General features: G+C 37.6%; 1 protein-coding gene across 20 annotated transcripts in view; it reads left to right on the top strand.

Annotated features, from left to right (window-relative positions):
* SMYD3 (SET and MYND domain containing 3) overlaps positions 1–19272 on the top strand; it is a 745976-nt gene that overhangs the window by 149727 nt on the left and 576977 nt on the right. For all 20 annotated transcript variants that reach the window (XM_086344965.1, XM_086344955.1, XM_086344954.1 and 17 more), the window contains exon 2: positions 17608–17671. In XM_086344965.1, coding sequence (XP_086201091.1) covers positions 17608–17671 — 64 coding nt within the window. The remainder of the gene's footprint in view (positions 1–17607; positions 17672–19272) is intronic.

Raw genomic sequence — 19272 nt, 5'->3', positions numbered from 1 at the left:
ATGCCATTGTCTTAGTTTTTTTAATTTTGAGCTTTAAGATGGCTTTTTTGCTCTCCTCTTTCACTCTCATCAAGAGGTTCATTAGTTCCTCTTTGCTTTCTGCCATTAGAGTGGTTATCATCTGCATATCTGAGGTTGTTGAAATTTCTCCTGGCAATCTTGATTCCAGCTTGTAACACATCCATCCTAGCATTTTGCATGATGTGCTCTGCATAGAAGTTAAATAAGCAGTATGGCAATATACAGCCTTGGTGTACTCCTTTCTCAATTTTTACAAAAAATTTATTTATTTTAATTGGAGGCTAATTACTTTATAATATTGTATCGGTTTTGCCATATATCAACATGAATCCACCACGGGTGTACACGTGTTCCCCATCCTGAACCCGCCCCCCCCACCTCCCTCCCCATACCATCTTTCTGGGTCATCCCAGTGCACCAGCCCAAGCATCCTGTATCATGCATAGAACCTGGACTGGCAATTCGTTTCACATATGACATTATACATGTTTCAATGCTATTCTCCCAAATCATCCCACACTCGCCCTCTGCCACAGAGTCCAAATGACTGTTCTATACATCTGTGTCTCTTGCTGTCTCGCATACAGGGTTATCGTTACCATCTTTCTAAATTCCATATATATGCATTAGTATACTGTATTGGTGTTTTTCTTTCTGGCTTACTTCACTCTGTATAATAGGCTCAAGTTTCATCCACCTCATTAGAACTGATTCAAATGTATTCTTTTTAATGGCTGAGTAATACTCCATTGTGTATATGTACAACAGCTTTCTCATCCATTCGTCTGCTGATGGACATCTAGGTTGCTTCCATGTCCTGGCTATTATAAACAGTGCTGCGATGAACACTGGGGTACACGTGTCTCTTTCCCTTCTGGTTTCCTCAGTGTGTATGCCCAGCAGTGGGATTGCTGGGTCGTATGGCAGTTCTATTTCCAGTTTTTGAAGGAATCTCCACACTGTTCTCCATAGTGGCTGTACTAGTTTGCATTCCCACCAACAGTATAAGAGGGTTCCCTTTTCTCCACACCCTCTCCTCATTTATTGCTTGTAGACTTTTGGATCGCAGCCATTCTGACTGGTGTGAAATGGTACCTCATTGTGGTTTTGATTTGCATTTCTCTGATAATGAGTGATGTTGAGCATCTTTTCATGTGTTTGTTAGCCATCTGTATGTCTTCTTTGGAGAAATGTCTGTTTAGTTCTTTGGCCCATTTTTTGATTGGGTTGTTTATTTCTCTGGAATTGAGCTGTAGGAGTTGCTTGTATATTTTTGAGATTAATTATTTGTGCATTGCTTCATTTGCTATTATTTTCTCCCATTCTGAAGGTTGTCTTTTCACCTTGCTTATAGTTTCCTTTGTTGTGCAGAAGCTTTTAATTTTAATTAGGTCCCATTTGTTTATTTTTGCTTTTATTTCCAATATTCTGGGAGGTGGGTCATAGAGGATCCTGCTGTGATTTATGTCGGAGAGTGTTTTGCCTATGTTTTCCTCTAGGAGTTGTATAGTTTCTGCTCTTACGTTTAGATCTTTAATCCATTTTGAGTTTATTTTTGTGTATGGTGTTAGAAAGTGTTGTAGTTTCATTCTTTTACAAGTGGTTGACCAGTTTTCCCAGCACCACTTGTTAAAGAGATTGTCTTTTCTCCATTGTATATTCTTGCCTCCTTTGTCAAAGGTAAGGTGTCCATATGTGCGTGGATTTATCTCTGGGCTTTCTATTTTGTTCCATTGATCTATATTTCTGTCTTTGTGCCAGTACCATACTGTCTTGATGACTGTGGCTTTGTAGTAGAGCCTGAAGTCAGGTAGGTTGATTCCTCCAGTTCCATTCTTCTTTCTCAAGATGGCTTTGGCTATTTAAGGTTTTTTGTATTTCCGTACAAATTTTGAAATTATTTGTTCTAGCTCTCTGAAAAATACCGTTGATAACTTGATAGGGATTGCATTGAATCTATAGATTGCTTTGGGTATATATATATACCCAAATATATATATATATTCATTTTCACTCTATTGATTCTTCTGGTCCATGAACACGGTATATTTCTCCATCCATTAGTGTCCTCTTTGATTTCTTTCATCAGTGTTTTATAGTTTTCCATATATAGGTCTTTAGTTTCTTTAGATAGATATATTCCTAAGTATTTTATTCTTTTCATTGCAATGGTGCATGGAATTGTTTCCTTAATTTCTCTATTTTCTCATTATTAGTGTATAGGAATGCAAGGGATTTCTGTGTGTTGATTTTATATCCTGCAACTTTACTATATTCATTGATTAGCTCTAGTAATTTTCTGGTGGAGTCTTTAGGGTTTTCTATATAGAGGATCATGTCATCTGCAAACAGTGAGAGTTTTACTTCTTCTTTTCCAATTTGGATTCCTTTTATTTCTCTTTCTGCTCTGATTGCTGTGGCCAAAACTTGCAAAACTATGTTGACTAATAGTGGTGAAAGTGGGCATCCTTGTCTTGTTCCTGACTTTAGGGGATATGCTTTCAATTTTTCACCATTGAGGATAATGTTTGCTGAGGATTTGTCATATATAGCTTTTATTACGTGGAGGAATGTTCCTTCTATTCTTGCTTTCTGGAGAGTTTTTATCATAAATGGATGTTGAGTTTTGTCAAAGGCTTTCTCTAAATCTATTGAGATAATCATATGACTTTTATTTTTCAGTTTGTTAATGTGGTGTATTACATTGATTGATTTGTGAATATTGAAGAATCCTTGCATCCCTGGGATAATGCCCACTTGGTCATGATGTATGATCATTTTAATGTGTTGTTGGATTCTGATTGCTAGAAATTTTGTTAAGGATTTTTGCATCTATGTTCATCAGTGATATTGGCCTGTGTTTTCTTTTTTGTGACATCTTTGTCAAGTTTTGGTATTAGGGTGATGGTGGCCTCATAGAATGAGTTTGGAAGTTTACCTTCCTCTGCGATTTTCTAGAAGAGTTTGAGTAGGATAGGTATTAGCTCTTCTCTGAATTTTTGGTAGAATTCAGCTGTGAAGCCCTCTGGACCTGGGCTTTTGTTTGCTGGAAGATTTCTGATTACAGTTTCAATTTCCGTGCTTGTGATGGGTCTGTTAAGATTTTCTATTTCTTCCTGCTTCAGTTTTCGAGAGTTGTACTTTTCTAAGAATTTGTCCATTTCTTCCACATTGTCCATTTTATTGGCATATAATTGTTGATAGTAGTCTCTTATGATCCTTTGTATTTGTGTGTTGTCTGTTGTGATTTCTCCATTTTCATTTCTAATTTTATTGATTTGATTTTTCTCCCTTTGTTTCTTTTTTTTTTTTTTGCGTCTCACAGGTTTTTTGTTTTATTTTTAAACTTTACAATATTATATTAGTTTTGCCAGATATCGAAATGAATCCGCCACAGGTATACATGTGTTCCCCATCCTGACCTCTCCTCCCTCTTCCCTCCCCATACCATCCCTCTGAGTCATCCCAGTGCACCAGCCCCAAGCATCCAGTATCGTGCATCGAACCTGGACTGGCAACTCGTTTCATACATGATATTATACATATTTCAATGCCATTCTCCCAAATCTTCCCACCCTCTCCCTCTCCAACAGAGTCCATAAGACTGTTCTATACATCAGTGTCTCTTTTGCTGTCTCGTACACAGGGTTATTGTTACCATCTTTCTAAATTCCATATATATGCATTAGTATACTGTATTGGTGTTTTTCTTTCTGGTTTACTTCACTGTGTATAATAGGCCCTTTGTTTCTTGATGAGTCCGGCTAATGGTTTGTCAATTTTATTTATCCTCTCAAAGAACCAGCTTTTGGCTTTGTTGATTTTTGCTATGGTCTCTTTTGTTTCTTTTACATTTATTTCTGTCCTAACTTTTAAGATTTCTTTCCTTCTACTAACCCTGGGGTTCTTAATTTCTTCCTTATCTAGTTGCTTTAGGTGTAGAGTTAGGTTATGTATTTGACTTTTTCCTTGTTTCTTGAGGTATGCCTGTATTGCTATGAACCTTCCTCTTAGCACTGCTTTTACAGTGTCCCGCAGGTTTTGGGTTGTTGTGTTTTCATTTTCATTCGTTTCTATGCATATTTTAATTTCTTTTTTGATTTCTTCTGTGCTTTGTTGGTTTTTCAGCAGTGTGTTGTTCAGCCTCCATATGTTGGAATTTTTAATAGTTTTCCCCCTGTAATTGAGTTCTGATCTTACTGCATTGTGGTCAGAAAAGATGCTTGAAATGATTTCAATTTTTTTTAATTTACCAAGGCTAGATTTATGGCCCAGGATGTGATCTATCCTGAAGAAGGTTCTCTGTGCACTTGAGAAAAAGGTGAAATTCATTGTTTTTGGGTGAAATGTCATATAGATAGCAATTAGGTCTAACTGGTCTATTGTATCATTTAAAGTTTGTGTTTCCTTGTTAATTTTCTGTTCAGTTGATCTGTCCATAGGTGTGAGTGAGGTATTAACGTCTCCCACTATTATTGTGTTATTGTTAATTTCCCCTTTCATAGTTGTTACGATTTGTCTTACATATTGTCGTGCTCCTATGTTGGGTGCATATATATTTATAATTGTTATATCTTCTTCTTGGATTGATCCTTTGATCATTATGTAGTGTCCTTTGTCTCTTTTCACAGCCTTTGTTTTAAAGTCTATTTTATCTGATATGAGTATTGCTGCTCCTGCTTTCTTTTGGTCTCTATTTGTGTGGAATATCTTTTTCTAGCCCTTCACTCTCAGTCTGTATGTGTCCCCTGTTTTGAGGTGGGTCTCTTGTAGACAACATATATAGGGGTCTTATTTTTGTATCCATTCAGCCAGTCTTTGTCTTTTGGTTGGGGCATTCAACCCATTTACGTTTAAGGTAATTACTGATAAGTATGATCCCGTTGCCATTTACTTTATTGTTTTGGGTTCGAATTTATACACCCTTTTTGTGTTTCCTGTCTAGAGAATATCCTTTAGCATTTGTTGGAGAGCTGGTTTGGTGGTGTTGAATTCCCTCAGCTTTTGCTTGTCTGTAAAGCTTTTGATTTCTCCTTCATATTTGAATGAGATCCTTGCTGGGTACAGTGATCTGGGCTGTAGGTTATTTTTTTCATCACTTTAAGTATGTCTTGCCATTCCCTCCTGGCCTGAAGAGTTTCTGTTGAAAGATCAGCTGTTATCCTTATGGGAATCCCCTTGTGTGTTATTTGTTGTTTTTCCCTTGCTGCTTTTAATATTTGTTCTTTGTGTTTGATCTTTGTTAATTTGATTAATATGTGTCTTGGGGTGTTTCGCCTTGGGTTTATTCTGTTTGGGACTCTCTGGGTTTCTTGGACTTGGGCGATTATTTCCTTCCCCATTTTAGGGAAGTTTTCAACTATTATCTCCTCAAGTATTTTCTCATGGTCTTTCTTTTTGTCTTCTTCTTCTGGGACTCCTATGTTTCGAATGTTGGGGCATTTCACATTGTCCCAGAGGTCTCTGAGATTGTCCTCATTTCTTTTAATTCGGTTTTCATTTTTCCTCTCTGATTCATTTATTTCTACCATTCTATCTTCTACCTCACTTATTCTATTTTCTGCCTCCATTATTCTACTGTTAGTTCCATCCAGAGTGTTTTTGATATCATTTATTGCATTATTCATTATTGATTGACTCTTTTTTATTTCTTCTAGGTCCTTATTAAACCTGTCTTGCATCTTCTCAATCCTTGTCTCCAGGCTATTTATCTGTGATTCCATTTTGTTTTCAAGATTTTGGATCATTTTGACTGTCATTATTTCAGAATTCTTTATCAGGTAGATTCCCTATCTCTTCCTCTTTGGTTTGATTTGATGGGCATTTTCCTGTTCCTTTACCCACTGGATATTCCTTTGTCTCTTCATCTTGTTTATATTGCTGTGTTTGAGATGGTCTTTCGGTATTCTGGCAGTTTGTTAAGTTCTCTTTATTGTGGAGTTTCCTCGCTGTGGGTGGGGTTGTACGGGTGGCTGTTCAAGGTTTCCTGGTTAGGGAAGCTTGTGTCGGTGTTTTGGTGGTGGAGCTGGATTTCTTTTCTCTGGAGTGCAATGAAGTGTTATGAGATGAGTGCAATGAATGAGTTATGAGATGTCAGTGGGTTTGGAGTGACTTTGGGCAGCCTGTATGTTGAAGCTCAGGGCTATGTTGCTGTGTTGCTGGAGAATTTGTGTGGTATGTCTTACTCTGGAACTTGTTGGCCCTTGGGTGGTGCTTGGTTTCAGTGTAGGTATGGAGGCGTTTGATGAGCTCCTGTCAGTTAATGTTCCCTGAAGTCAGGAGTTCTCTGGTGTTCTCAGGATTTGGACTTAAGCCTCCTGCTTCTGGTTTTCAGTCTTATTTTTACAGTAGCCTCAAGACTTCTCTATCTTTACAGCACCGTTGATAAAACATCTCCTTTCGATGACAATGGGCTGCTTTTCTGGGTTCCTGATGTCCTCTGCCGGCATTCAGAAGTTGTTTTGTGGAATTAACTCAGCGTTCAAATGTTCTTTAATGAATTTGTTGGGGAGAAAGTGGTCTCCCCATCCTATTCCTCTGCCATCTTCGTGGGTTTGAACCTTTCTCAATTTTGAACCAGTTCATTGTTCCATATCAGGTTCTAACTGCTGGTTCTTCACCTGCATACAGGTTTCTGAGGAGACAGGTAAGATGGTCTGGTATTCTCATCTCTTTAAGAGTTTTCCACAGTTCGGTGTGATCTCCCTGTGGTCCACTGGAGAAGGGAATGGCAAACCACTTCAGTATTCTTGGCTTGAGAATCCCATGAACAGTATGAAAAGGGAAAAAGATAGGACACTGAAAGATGAACTCTGTAGGTCAGTAGGTGCCCAATATGCTACTGGAGGTCAGTGGAGAAATAACTCCAGAGAGAATGAAGAGACAGAGCCAAAGCAAAAACAACACCCAGTAGTGGATGTGACTGGTGATGGAAGTAAAATCAGACGCTGTAAAGAGCAGCATTTCATAGGAACCTGAAATGTCAGGTCCATGAATTAAGGCAAATTGGAAGTGGTCAAACAAGGTGGCAAGAGTGAACATCAACATTTTAGGAATCAGCAAACTAAAATGGATTAGAATGGGTGAATTTAATTCAGATGACCATTATATCTACCGCTGTAGGCAAGAATCCCTTAGATGAAATGGAGTAGCCATCACAGTCAACAAAAGAGTCTGAAATGCAGTTCAGTTCCGTTCAGTTGCTCAGTCATATCTGACTCTTTGTGATTCCATGAACCGCAGCACACCAGGCCTCCCTGTCCATCACCAACCCCTGGAGTCCACCCAAACCCATGTGCATTGAGTCGGTGATACCATCCAACCATCTCATCCTCTGTCGTCCCCTTCTCCTCCTGCCCTCAATCTTTCCCAGCATCAGGGTCTTTTCAAATGAGTCAGCTCTTTGCATCAGGTAGCCAAAGTACTGAAGTTTCACCTTCAACATCAGTCCTTCCAATAAACACCCAGGACTGATCTCCTTTAGGATGGACTGGTTGGACCTCTTTGCATTCCAAGGGACTCTCAAGAGTTCAAAAGCATCAATTCTTTGGTGATCAACTTTCTTTATAGTCCAATCTCACATTCATACGTGACACTGGAAAAACCATAGCCTTGACTAGACAGACTTTTGTTGGCAAAGTAATGTCTCTGCTTTTGAATATGCTGTCTAGGTTGGTCGTAACTTTCCTTCCAAGGAGTAAGCGTCTTTTAATTTCATGGCTGCAGTCACCATCTGCAGTGATTTTGGAGCCCAGAAAAATAAAGTCTGACACTGTTTCCACTGTTTCCCCATCTATTTGTCATGAAGTGATGGGAACAGATGCCATGATCTTCGTTTTCTGAATGTTGAGCTTTAAGCCAACTTTTTCATTCTCCTCTTTCTCTTTCATGAAGAGGCTTTTGAATGCAATCTCAAAAACGACAGAATGATCTCTGTTCATTTCCAAGGCACATCATTTAACATTACGGTTATCCAAGTCTATGCCCCAACCAGTAATGCTGACGAAGCTGAAGTTGAATGGTTCTATGAAGACCTACAAGACCTTCTAGAAGTAGCACACAAAAAAGATGTCTTTTTCATTACAGGGGACTGGAATGCAGAAGTAGGAAGTGAAGAAATACCTGGAGTAACATGCAAATTTGGCCTTGGAGTACAGAAGAAGCAGGGCAAAGGCTAGTAGAGTTTTGCCAAGAGAACCCACTGGTCATAACAAACATCCTCTTCCAACGACACAAGAGAAGACTCTACACATGGACATCACCAGATGGTCAATACTGAAATCAAAACTGATTATATTCTTTGCAGCCAAAGATGGAGAAGCTCTATACAGTCAGCAAAAAAAGGACTGGTAGCTGACCATGGCTCAGATCATGAACTCCTTATTGGCAAATTCAGACTTAAATTGAAAAGTAGGGGAAACCACTAGACCATTCAGGTATGACCTAAATCAAATCCCTTACAATTATACAGTGGAGAGGACAAATAGATTCAAGGGCTTAGATCTGATAGACAGAGTGCTTGAAGAACTATGGACTTAGGTTCGTGACATTGTACAGGAGGCAGTGATCAAGACCATCCCCAAGAAAAAGAAATGCAAAAAGGCAAAATGGTTGTCTGAGGAGGCCTTACAAACAGCTAAGAAAAGAAGAGAAGCAAAAGGCAAAGGCAAAAAGGAAAGAATATCCATTTGAATGCAGAGTTCCAAAGAATGGCAAGGAGAGATAAGAAAGCCTTCCTCAGCGATCAATGCAAAGAAATAGAGGAAAACAACAGAATGGGAAAGACTAGAGATCTCTTCAGAAAATTATAGATACCAAGGGAAATTTTCATGCAAAGATGGACACAATAAAGGACAGAACTGGTATGTACCTAACAGAAGCAGAAGATGTTAAGAAGAAGTGGCAAGAATACACAGAAGAACTATACAAGAAAGATCTTCACAGCCCAGATAATCTCACGATGGTGCGGTCAGTCACCTAGAGCCAGACATCCTGAAATATGAAGTCAAGTGGGCCTTAGGAAGCATCACTACGAACAACGCTAGTGGAGATGATTGAATACCTGTTGAGCTATTTCAAATCCTAAAAGATGAGGCCATGAAAGTGCTGCACTCAATATGCCAGCACATTTGGAAAGCTCAGCAGTGGCCACAGGACTGGAAAAGGTCAGTTTTCATTCCAGTCCCAATGAAGGGCAATGCCAAAGAATGCTCAAACTTCCACACAGTTGCACTTGTCTCACACACTAGCAAAGTAATGCCCAAATTCTCTAAGCCTGGCTTCAGCAATACGTGAACTGTGAAATTCTAGATGTTCAAGCTGGATTTAGAAAAGTCAGAGGAACCAGAGATCAAATTGCCAACATCCGCTGGATCATCATAAAACCAAGAGAGTTCCAGAAAATATCTACATCTGCTTTATTGACTATGCCAAAGCCTTTGACAGTGTGGATCACAATAAACTATGGAAAATTCTTAAAGAGATGAGAATACCATACCACCTTACCTGCCTCCTGACAAATCTGTATGCAGGTCAGAAAGCAACAGTTAGAACTTGATATGGAACAACAGACTGGTTCCAAGTCAGGAAAGGAGTACATCAAGGCTGTATATTCTCACCCTGCTTATTTAACTTATATACAAAGTACATCATGAGAGACGCTGGGCTGGATGAAGAAAAAGCTGGAATCAAGATTGCTGGGAGAAGTATCAGTAACGTCAAATACACAAATGACACCACACATACAGAAGAAAGCGAAGAACTAAAGAGCCTCTTGATGAAAGTGAAAGAGGAGAATGAAAAAGTTGGCTTAAAACTCAACATTCAGAAAACAAAGATCATGGCATCTCATCCCATCACTTCATGGCAAATAGATGGGGAAACAGTGGAAACAGTGAGAGACTATTTTCTTGGGCTCCAAAATCACTGCAGATGGTGACTTCCACCATGAAATTAAAAGACGTTTGCTTCTTGGAAGAAAAGTTATGACCAACCTAGACAGCATATTGAAAAGCAGAGACATTACTTTTCCAACAAATGTCCCTCTAGTCCAAGCTATGATTTTTCCCGTTCATGTATGAATGTGAGAGTTGGACTATAAAGAAAGCTGAGCACCAAAGAATTGATGCTTTTGAACTGTGGTGTTGGAGAAAAGTCTTGAGAGTTCCCTGGACATCGAGGAGATCCAACCAGTCTATCTTAAAGGAGATCACTCCTGAATATTCATTGGAAGGACTGATGTTGAAGCTGAAACTCCAATACTTTGGCCACCTGTTGAGAAGAACTGACTCATTTGAGAAGACCCTGATGCTGGGAAAGATTGACGGCAAGAGGAGAAGGGGATGACAAAGGATGAGATGGTTGGATGGCATCACTGACTTAATGGACATGAGTTTGAGTAAACTCCAGGAGTTGGTGATGGACAGGGAGGCCTGGTGTTCTGCAGTCCATGGGATGGCAAAGAGTCAGACATGACTGAGTGACTGAACTGAACTTAGCACAGTCAAAGGCTTTAGCCTAGTCAATGAAACAGAAGTTGAGTTTTTTTCTGGAATTCATTTGCTTTCTCTATGATCCAGCAACTGTTGGCAGTTTCATCTCTGGTTCCTCTGCTGTTTCTAGACCTAGCTTGTACATCTGGAAGTTCTTGTTTCACATAATGTTGAAAGGTTGAAAGCATAACCTTTCTAGCATGAGAAGTGAGTGCAGTTGTTTGTTAGTTTGTACATTCTTCAGTTCTGCCCTTCTTGGTCATTGCGATGAAGGTTGACATTTTCCAGTCCTGTGGCCGCTGCTGGGTTTTTCAAATTTGGTGACCTTTTAAGTGCCGTGCTTAGTCGCTCAGTAGTGTCTGACTCTTTACGACCCCATGGACTGTAGCCCAACCTCTGTCCATGGTGATTCTCCAGGCAACAATACTAGAGTAGGTTGCCATGCCTTCCTCCAGGCGGTCTTCTCCGCCTAGTGATTGAACCCAGATCTCCTGCATTGCAGGCAGACTCTTTACCATCTGAGCCACCAGGGAAGCCCACTTTAATAGCTTCATCGTTTAGGATTTTAAATAGCTCTGCTGGAATTCCATCACCTCCATTAGCTTTATTGGCAGCAGTGCTTCCTAAGGCCCACTTGACTTCACACTCCAGCATGTCTGGCTCTAGGTGAGTGACCAAACCAGGTCAGTAATATTTTTTTTGTACATTTCTTCTGTGTATTCCTACCATCTCTTCTTGATCTATTCTGCTTCTATTAGGTCTTTACTGTTTTGTCCTTTATTGTGCCCATCTTTGCATGAAATGTTCCTTTGATATCTCCAGTTTTCTTGAAGAAATCTCTAATCTTTCCTCTTCTGTTGCTTTCCCCTATTTCTTTGCATTGTTCATTGAAGAAGGCCTTCTTGGCTCTACTTGCTATTCTCTGGAGCTCTACATTCAGTTGCATATATCTTTCCCTTTCTCCCTTGCTTTTCACTTCTCTTCTTTCCTCAGCTATTTGTAAAGCCTCCTCAGCCAGCCACTTTGCCTTCTTGCATTGCTTTTTCTTTGAGATGGTTTTGGTCAGTGCCTCCTGTATAATATTACAAACCTCTCTCTATAGTTCTTCAGGCACTCTTTTATCAGCTCTAATCCCTTGAATCTATTCATCACCTCCACTGTACAATCATAGGGGATTTTATTTATGTCATACCTGACTGGCCTAGTTGTTTTCCCTGTTTTCTTTAGTTTAAGCCTGAATTGGATAGGAACTGATGATCTGAGCCACAGTCAGCTCCAGGTCTTGTTTTTGCTGACTGTATAGTGCTTCTCCATCTTCGACTGCAAAAAAATATAATGCATCTGGTTTTTCTATTGACCATTTGGTGATGTCCATGTGTAGAATTATCCCTTGTGTTGTTGAAAAAGGGTGTTTGTTATGACCAGTGCATTCTCTTCACAGAATTCTCTAGGCCTTTGCCCTGCTTCATTTTGTACTCCAAGGCCAAGCTTGCCTGTTACTCCAGGTATCTCTTGATTTCCTACTTTTGCATTCTAATCACCTATGATGAAAAGGACATCATTTTTTGGTGTTAATTCTAGGATGTCTTCTAGGTCTTCATAGAACTGATCAGCTTCTTCGCCATCAGTGGTTGAGGCATAGACTTGATTTATTGTGATGTTGAATGGTTTGCCTTGGAAACAAACTGAGATCATTCCGTTTTTTTTTTTTTGAGGTTGCATCCAAGTACTGCATTTCGTATTGTTGATTTTGTATTGTTGATTGTAAGGGCTACTCCATTTATTCTATGTGATTCTTGACCACAGTAGTAGATACAATGGTTATCTGAATTAAATTCACCCTTCAAGGATCACTGCCTTGTCATTGGAAGGAGCTTGCATAACTCAATGAAGCTATGAGCCATGCCATGTAGGGCCACCCAAGATGGATGGGTCATAGTGGACAGTTAGGAGAAAATGTGGTCCACTGGAGGAGGGAATGGCAAACCACTCTAGTATTCTTGCTGCGAAAACCCCATTAACTGTGTAAAAAGGCAATAAGATATGACATAAAAAGATGAGCCCCCCAGGTTGAAAGGTGTCCAGTATGCTACTGGGGAAGAATGGAGGACAATTACTAGTAACTCTGGAAATTACGAAATGGCTTGGCCAAAGCAGAAATGACGCTCAGTTGTGGATGTGTCTGATGATGAAAGTAAAATCGGATGCTGTAAAGAACAGTATTGAGTAGGAACCTGGAATGTTAGGTCCATGAATGAAGGTAAATTGGACATGGTCACACAGGAGATGGCAAGAGTAAACATCGACATCTTAGGAATCAGTGAACTAAACTGGATGAGAATGGGTGAATTTAATTCAGATCCTTATTAGTTATCTATTTTTATATAGTAGTGTATATATGTCAGTCTCAGTCTTCCAATTTATTTCTTTTATTTCTTAGATACACCGGTTTCCTCTATATCCACATATAGCCGACCCTTGAATAACGCAGGTTTAAACTGTATAGGTCCACTCATATGCAGAGGGTTTTTTTTTTTTCTCCTCACTAAATACACTCTACAGTGTTACCTGGTCTGAGTTTGGTTGAATCCGTTGATACAGAACCTTAGATACATGGGCCAGACTATAAAGTTACAAACAGATTTTCACCTGCAGGTAGGGCCAACACCCCTACGCCCTGCATTGTTTAGGAGTCAACAGTATGAATTTTTAACTTGTATACTAGAAGAACAATTAATTTTGCCTTAGTTTTATTTCTTTTCCATACTTCAGTTGCATAGGCTATTGGAGAAACTAATTATGAGCTAAGTGTTACTTGGAAGAGAAGACTTCACTTATGCTCCATGAATCACTTTCTCTGGAGCACTGAGCAAGCTGAGAAGTTTCTTTGAGTTGACTTTGTGTTCAATAACATATCTGAGTTTATATGAACAAGTGATAAGGGATCCCTTTTTTACTTTTTTGCAGTGGGATCTAAAACTTTCATTTATTTTAGTATACAAAAGTATATCTTCTCTAGTTTAGAGGTAGCATACTACTATTTGTCTTTGAGGGGAAGAGTAGATAAAAATTCATCACTTTGCTGTTACTGATACATTCCTAACCTATTTCTTTAGATTCTTTTTCATTCAGAAATTCTAGTTCTGGATGCACTCTTGAGATAATCAGTTTGCAAACAGGATGTTTGTGTAGCCTGTGAAAGCTGTTTTCCTCACTTTTCTACTCCTCTGAGATTATCATATTTGGCCTCATAATATGCCCAAATTTTGTCTTCAAATTTATTTTATATTTGTTGGTTATATAAGAGGAGGAGAACCAATTAATTTGGAATTAGAAGGAAACTTAAGTCATGTTCTTTTGCAGTGCTGGAATTTCCTTTACATCATGTCTGTAAATGTACATACCAGATTCTCCTTGAACATATCAAAAGACTGAGAACTCCACCATCTCAGGGCATTTCTTTTGAATTGTGAACTGTTGCCCCAAATATCTTTACCTTTAAACAAAATCTGCCTGTCTCTACCTTCCATTCAGTATTTCTTGTTTTAGCCTCTGGAAATGCCTAGAATAGGTGATCCTTTTTATTTAGGGGCTTCTAATTAATTCTGCTTTTTATTTGACCTGTATATTACTGATTTTTTAAAGAAAAATATGGGTTTTTCAATTAGAAATGATATGTTGATTTTTAAGAGAAAGAGAATGTTTTCTTGAACTGTCTGGTGGTTGTGTTTCTAATACTTCTTTTCCTCTCCCTCTGCTGCCCAAGTTTTTTCTCTGTAGGGAAACCTTACTGATACGCTATTACTCTGAACCTTACCCCAAAGAGAAAAGCAGTAACTTTTCAAAGGCTCAGTGGTTCCTCTAGTCAAAGACACAACTTTTCTCTTGGATTCAGTTGACTTTTTTTTTTTTTAAACTTGAGAAGTTACGTTTATTTATATAGTTATATGATGTGTAAAAATAACCCCAAATATTTAAATAACTCATATTAAAGAATTTTTCTTTATGCATCAAATGGCAACTAAATTATCCAAGTACTTTGAATCATCTTGCTATTCATTTTGCTGAAAGTCTGTGCTAAAATTCATAAAAGTCTGTGGTTGAAAGCTATGGAGTGGGGAGGTGAGGTTTTAATACCTGCTGCCAGGTTCATCACTCACCTTCTTGGGTGTTTTGATTCTGCTCGTTATTTTTAAAAATTGAGATGAAACATTTTATATAGTTGGAGATCTTTATTTGCAGGCAGCAGAAATAACCTCTGAACAACTTAGACAAGAAAAAAGGAAATGAAAAGAAATCTGAGGAGCCACGTCTAAGGAAAGCAGGATTCAGAAGCACCCCAGGGGCCTCGTCCTTAGGAGTGTTTTGCAGAAAGCATTCTCTCCCAATTTTGGTGGCAGTTCTCTAGTTGGCTTGACAGGCTTTCTGCTGGATATCTTTTGGCAATTTGGAGCTTCTTCTGTTTTCAAGTCTGTTGGAAGTTGCCTTTGTTTTCTCCCACAAATATACTGATGTAATCAATTCTTGAAGCCTGTAGTATTTTTTTTTCTGATAATATTTTTGGTTTTGTTGTACCTTTCCAGGTTGGGGAGTGATGGTTAGTTTTTCCTATTTCCTATTTACTCTTTTTTTTTTTTTTTTTACGAGGACCATTAAAGAGATTAAAAAGTTATACCACTGCAGTCAATGTAAGCATTTAAAGCTATACATGTTCCTTTAAGTATTACTTTAGATTACATTTTTAGCTTTTTTAAAATTATTTAATCTATTTTCTAATTTTCATGACAATTCTTTGATCATTGAATTATATAGAGGTAAGCTTTTAAATTTCCATAAATATGAGATTTTACTGGCTTGGTTTTGATGCTGATTTCTAATCTCATTCTTTTATTGTTGGAGAAAATTATATATATATATATATATATATATAAAATATTGATTCTTTGTAATTTTTGAGATTTGCTCTGTGGCCTAGTATGTGGGCATATGTTGTAAAATGTCAGTGAGTGCCTGAAGAGAGTGTGTGAATACACATGCATATAAAAAGTGCAAGGGTCTGTATTACATGAAATCAAATAATTGTAGAGCTGCTGCTTCTTCATCTGCTTGATCTATGACTTCTTGAAAAAGACTTGTTATAGTGATAACTGTTATGGTGATATACTGGTATGGTACTTAATATATTCCAGGTACTATTTTAAAGGCTTTACTTGTATTAATTTGTTATGTATTCCTCATTTTTATCTTAGATCTATTACTTTTACTTTACATATTTTTAGACTGGGTACACTTTTTGCTGGGTACTAGTACCAGGTGGTTGGACTCTCTTAATCTTTGTGGATTGACTTATTCATCTCCAGTAATATTTTTAACCTTAATATCTTTTTTTTTTTTCTGATACTGATATAGTGACATAGGCTTTTTTCTATTAGTATTAATTAAATTTTAATATTAATGTAACTATTTGCCCATCATATTCTTCTCATTCCAGATTTGCGTGTTCTTTTATTTGAAGTGTGTCTCATCAATTGCCCGTGGGTGGATTTTGCTCTGATCCAGTTTTGTCTAATAGTGGTAGTGGAGTATGATCATTAAAAACAAGGACTCTAAGGCCATCTTGTTTGGATTTGGGTTGTTGTTTGGGATATTGATTTCTGACAGCTATAATTCTACACTTGGGGGAAGGAGGTGTTTTGACTTTGCTTTATTTAGACCTTTAACCTCTCCCCATGTTATATGTTCCATATCTCACTCCGTTCTCCTGTGAATGAGGTACCTGATATGTTCATGTTTTGATTCTCTGTGGTTTTTGTTCTTACCCGTTCAGTGTCACCTACCGCATTGCACTTTATGGTGTGTTTCCTTGATCATCTACTTCTTATCTCTTAAATGAGCGTAATAAAACTGTTTACTTACAGAACTGTCTGAAGTGAGTCAATAGATATAAAGAAGTTTGAACCATACCTGGCACATCAGAAGTGCTCAGAAAGATTTCTTCTTGTTTCATCACTGATATTAGTATTATAGTTTGACTTTTAATGCTCTTGGCCACCTTGAATGCATCTATAGTCCGTTATGTATCACTATGAATTGCATCATCAGATTTATTGTTTTTATTTTATAATGTGGGCTTCCCTGGTGGCTTAGTGGTAAAGAATCTGCCTTCAGTGCAAGAGCTGCAGGAGGCAGGGGTTTGATCCTGGGTTGGGAAGATCCTCTGGAGAAGGAAACGGCAACCCATTCCAGTATTCTTGCCTGAAGAATCCCATGGGCAGAGGAGCTTCGCAGGCTACGGTCCATGGGGTTGTGAAGAGTCAGACACAACTGAAGTGACTTAGCACGCATGCACAGTCCTGTCTGTTATTTGTCACTATGAGTCTCATCATCAAATTTATTGTTTCATTTTATAATAAAGTTTTTCTTTGTTTTGACTGTTTCTTCCTCAGGCAACCTAGGGGGACATAACTTTGGTGTATCCCAATTTAGCATGTTGAAAGTAGTAATTGAATTTAATGGAATTAAAAATCATTTCCTAGAAAGAGTATATTACAATTAACCTATATGATAAATTTAAACTTGGACAGTTTTTATATTTGAAAGGCATAGGATACTTTGAGTTAGTTGATAGACTGGATTCTGAATTTCATATGCAGAGATTAAAAACTCTATTAAAGTGATTTTTTTTTTTTTTGCCTAAGTGGGAATCTCTGTATTTTCATTAAATTTATGTTAAAAAGAACATTAGTGGTGGGGATTGTTACACAATGTTCTTAATGCCACTTAATGAATGTTCTTAATGCCACTAAAACTATGCACTTCAAAATAGTTAAAGTGGCACATTTTATGTTACATATATTTTACCATAATTTTTAAAAAAGAACACTAGTTATTTTTAAAAAGTCACTAGTTTCACACTAAAAGAAGATGTTCACCACTGTGAAAATTGAAGTCTCATGGACTATACAGATGGAGTGAGTAGAACATCTTGGTGTCAGCGTGCTGACTTACGTTTTCATTCTTTCTTCAGCCATATATGATTCTCATTCATTTCCTAATGTGAACTTTATTTTTTAACTTTATTTTTATTCTTTAATAGGAAGGAAAAGCTGATGCGATGCTCTCAATGCCGAATCGCCAAATACTGTAGTGCTAAGTGTCAGGTAAGAATTCTGCTGTATATAAGTTCTCTACTCTTAAATTTGTTCTCCGTTATGCCTGATGAACTGTTTCTTCATAATCTTTTATTTATTGTAACATTGTTTTCTTTCAACTTAAAAATCATATATATATATGCTAAAAATTATATATATATAATATATAAACTTTATATAGTATATAAATATATACATGTACATGTGTGTATATATATGTGTCTGACTCTTTGTGATCCCATGAACTGTAGCCCACCAGGCTCCTCTGTCCATGGAATTTTCCAGACAAGAATACTGGAGCAGGTTGCCATGTCTTTCTCCCAACCCAGGGATCTTCCCTGAATCTCTCTGATGCAGGGATCAAACCTGCATCTCTTGCATCTCCTGCATTGGCAGGAAGGTGCTTTACCAGCTGAGCCATCTGGGAAGCTCATATATCACTGAAGAAAAGTTAAATGTTTACTCCTCTCCATCTTCTTGTCCTCTTGATCTCAATCCCATTTCCCAGAGCTAACCGCTGTTAAGTTTCTTGTGTAACTTTGAAGCATTTTTTGTGCAAACACATTCATGTATCTTTATCTTTTGTTTTAAAAAGCAGATACAGGTTATTCTGGCACAGATTCTTGTATACTTTGATTTATCTTTTCATTTAATATTCTATCTAGAACAACTTTTGTTATCATTTTGTTTATTCTATTACATGAATGTACTGCAATCATAATTTCCCCACTAATGAATGTGTGATTTCCCCCCAATATTTGGTATTGCCAGTAGTGCACCAATAAACATCCTTTTGTGCACATTTTTGCACACTTGTGCAAATTAATTGTAGGACAAATTCTTCCACATTATATTGATTAGTAAAAGGATATATGTAGTTTGAATTTTTAAAGATAATGCCTAGTGCCTTTCAAGAGTTTGAGTTAATTTGTAACAACTGACAGTCTATGAGAGTACTGCTGTTCACATCTTTGAAATTCTTTAAAGGATGAATAACTAACATTCAACATGACCTTTTCTTCTAACCTTATGATTAATCATTTAATAAGAAATTTAATTATGCTCTAATGAATTGTGTCATAATAAAAAGTCGTAATTGGAGGTTTTGTGTTTGTGTCACTTCTCACCCACCCTCCATCCATACATTTTGCTTCTTATTTTGGTGTGTGTGTGTGAAAATTCCTCTTTTCCTTCTTTTAAATCTAGGCTATGCTTATCTGAAGGATTTCTGCTATATCACTTTTTCCTTTGAAAATAATTTCTCCAGACTACAGATAAAGTGTTCTAAATGGAAAAGAAACATACAAAAATTAGAGGACCCATTTTAATAATATTCTGCCATCAGGCCAATTAAATTATCTCAGAGGAAGCACTTAATCTCTCTGGGCCTTAGTTTCCTGTTTTGTACTACTACTAAAAGCTCATATGTATTAGACATCTACTATATGCCATGCCCTATTGTATTCTATTTATTCTTAACAAGAGTCTTCAAAGGACTAACTATTATTATTATGCTTATTTTACTATTAAGGAAACTGAGGTGTAAGAATGGCAAGCAGCCTGCCAAACATTGTATAGCTTGTAGGCTCTGCAGTTTGTTAAATGAATCC

This window comes from Bos grunniens, chromosome 16, assembly GCF_055505025.1.
Source record: "Bos grunniens cultivar Pamir isolate PY7600 chromosome 16, Bosgru_T2T1.0, whole genome shotgun sequence".
NCBI classification, from domain to species: domain Eukaryota; kingdom Metazoa; phylum Chordata; class Mammalia; order Artiodactyla; family Bovidae; genus Bos; species Bos grunniens.
This window is presented reverse-complemented; position numbering and strand designations above follow the sequence as displayed.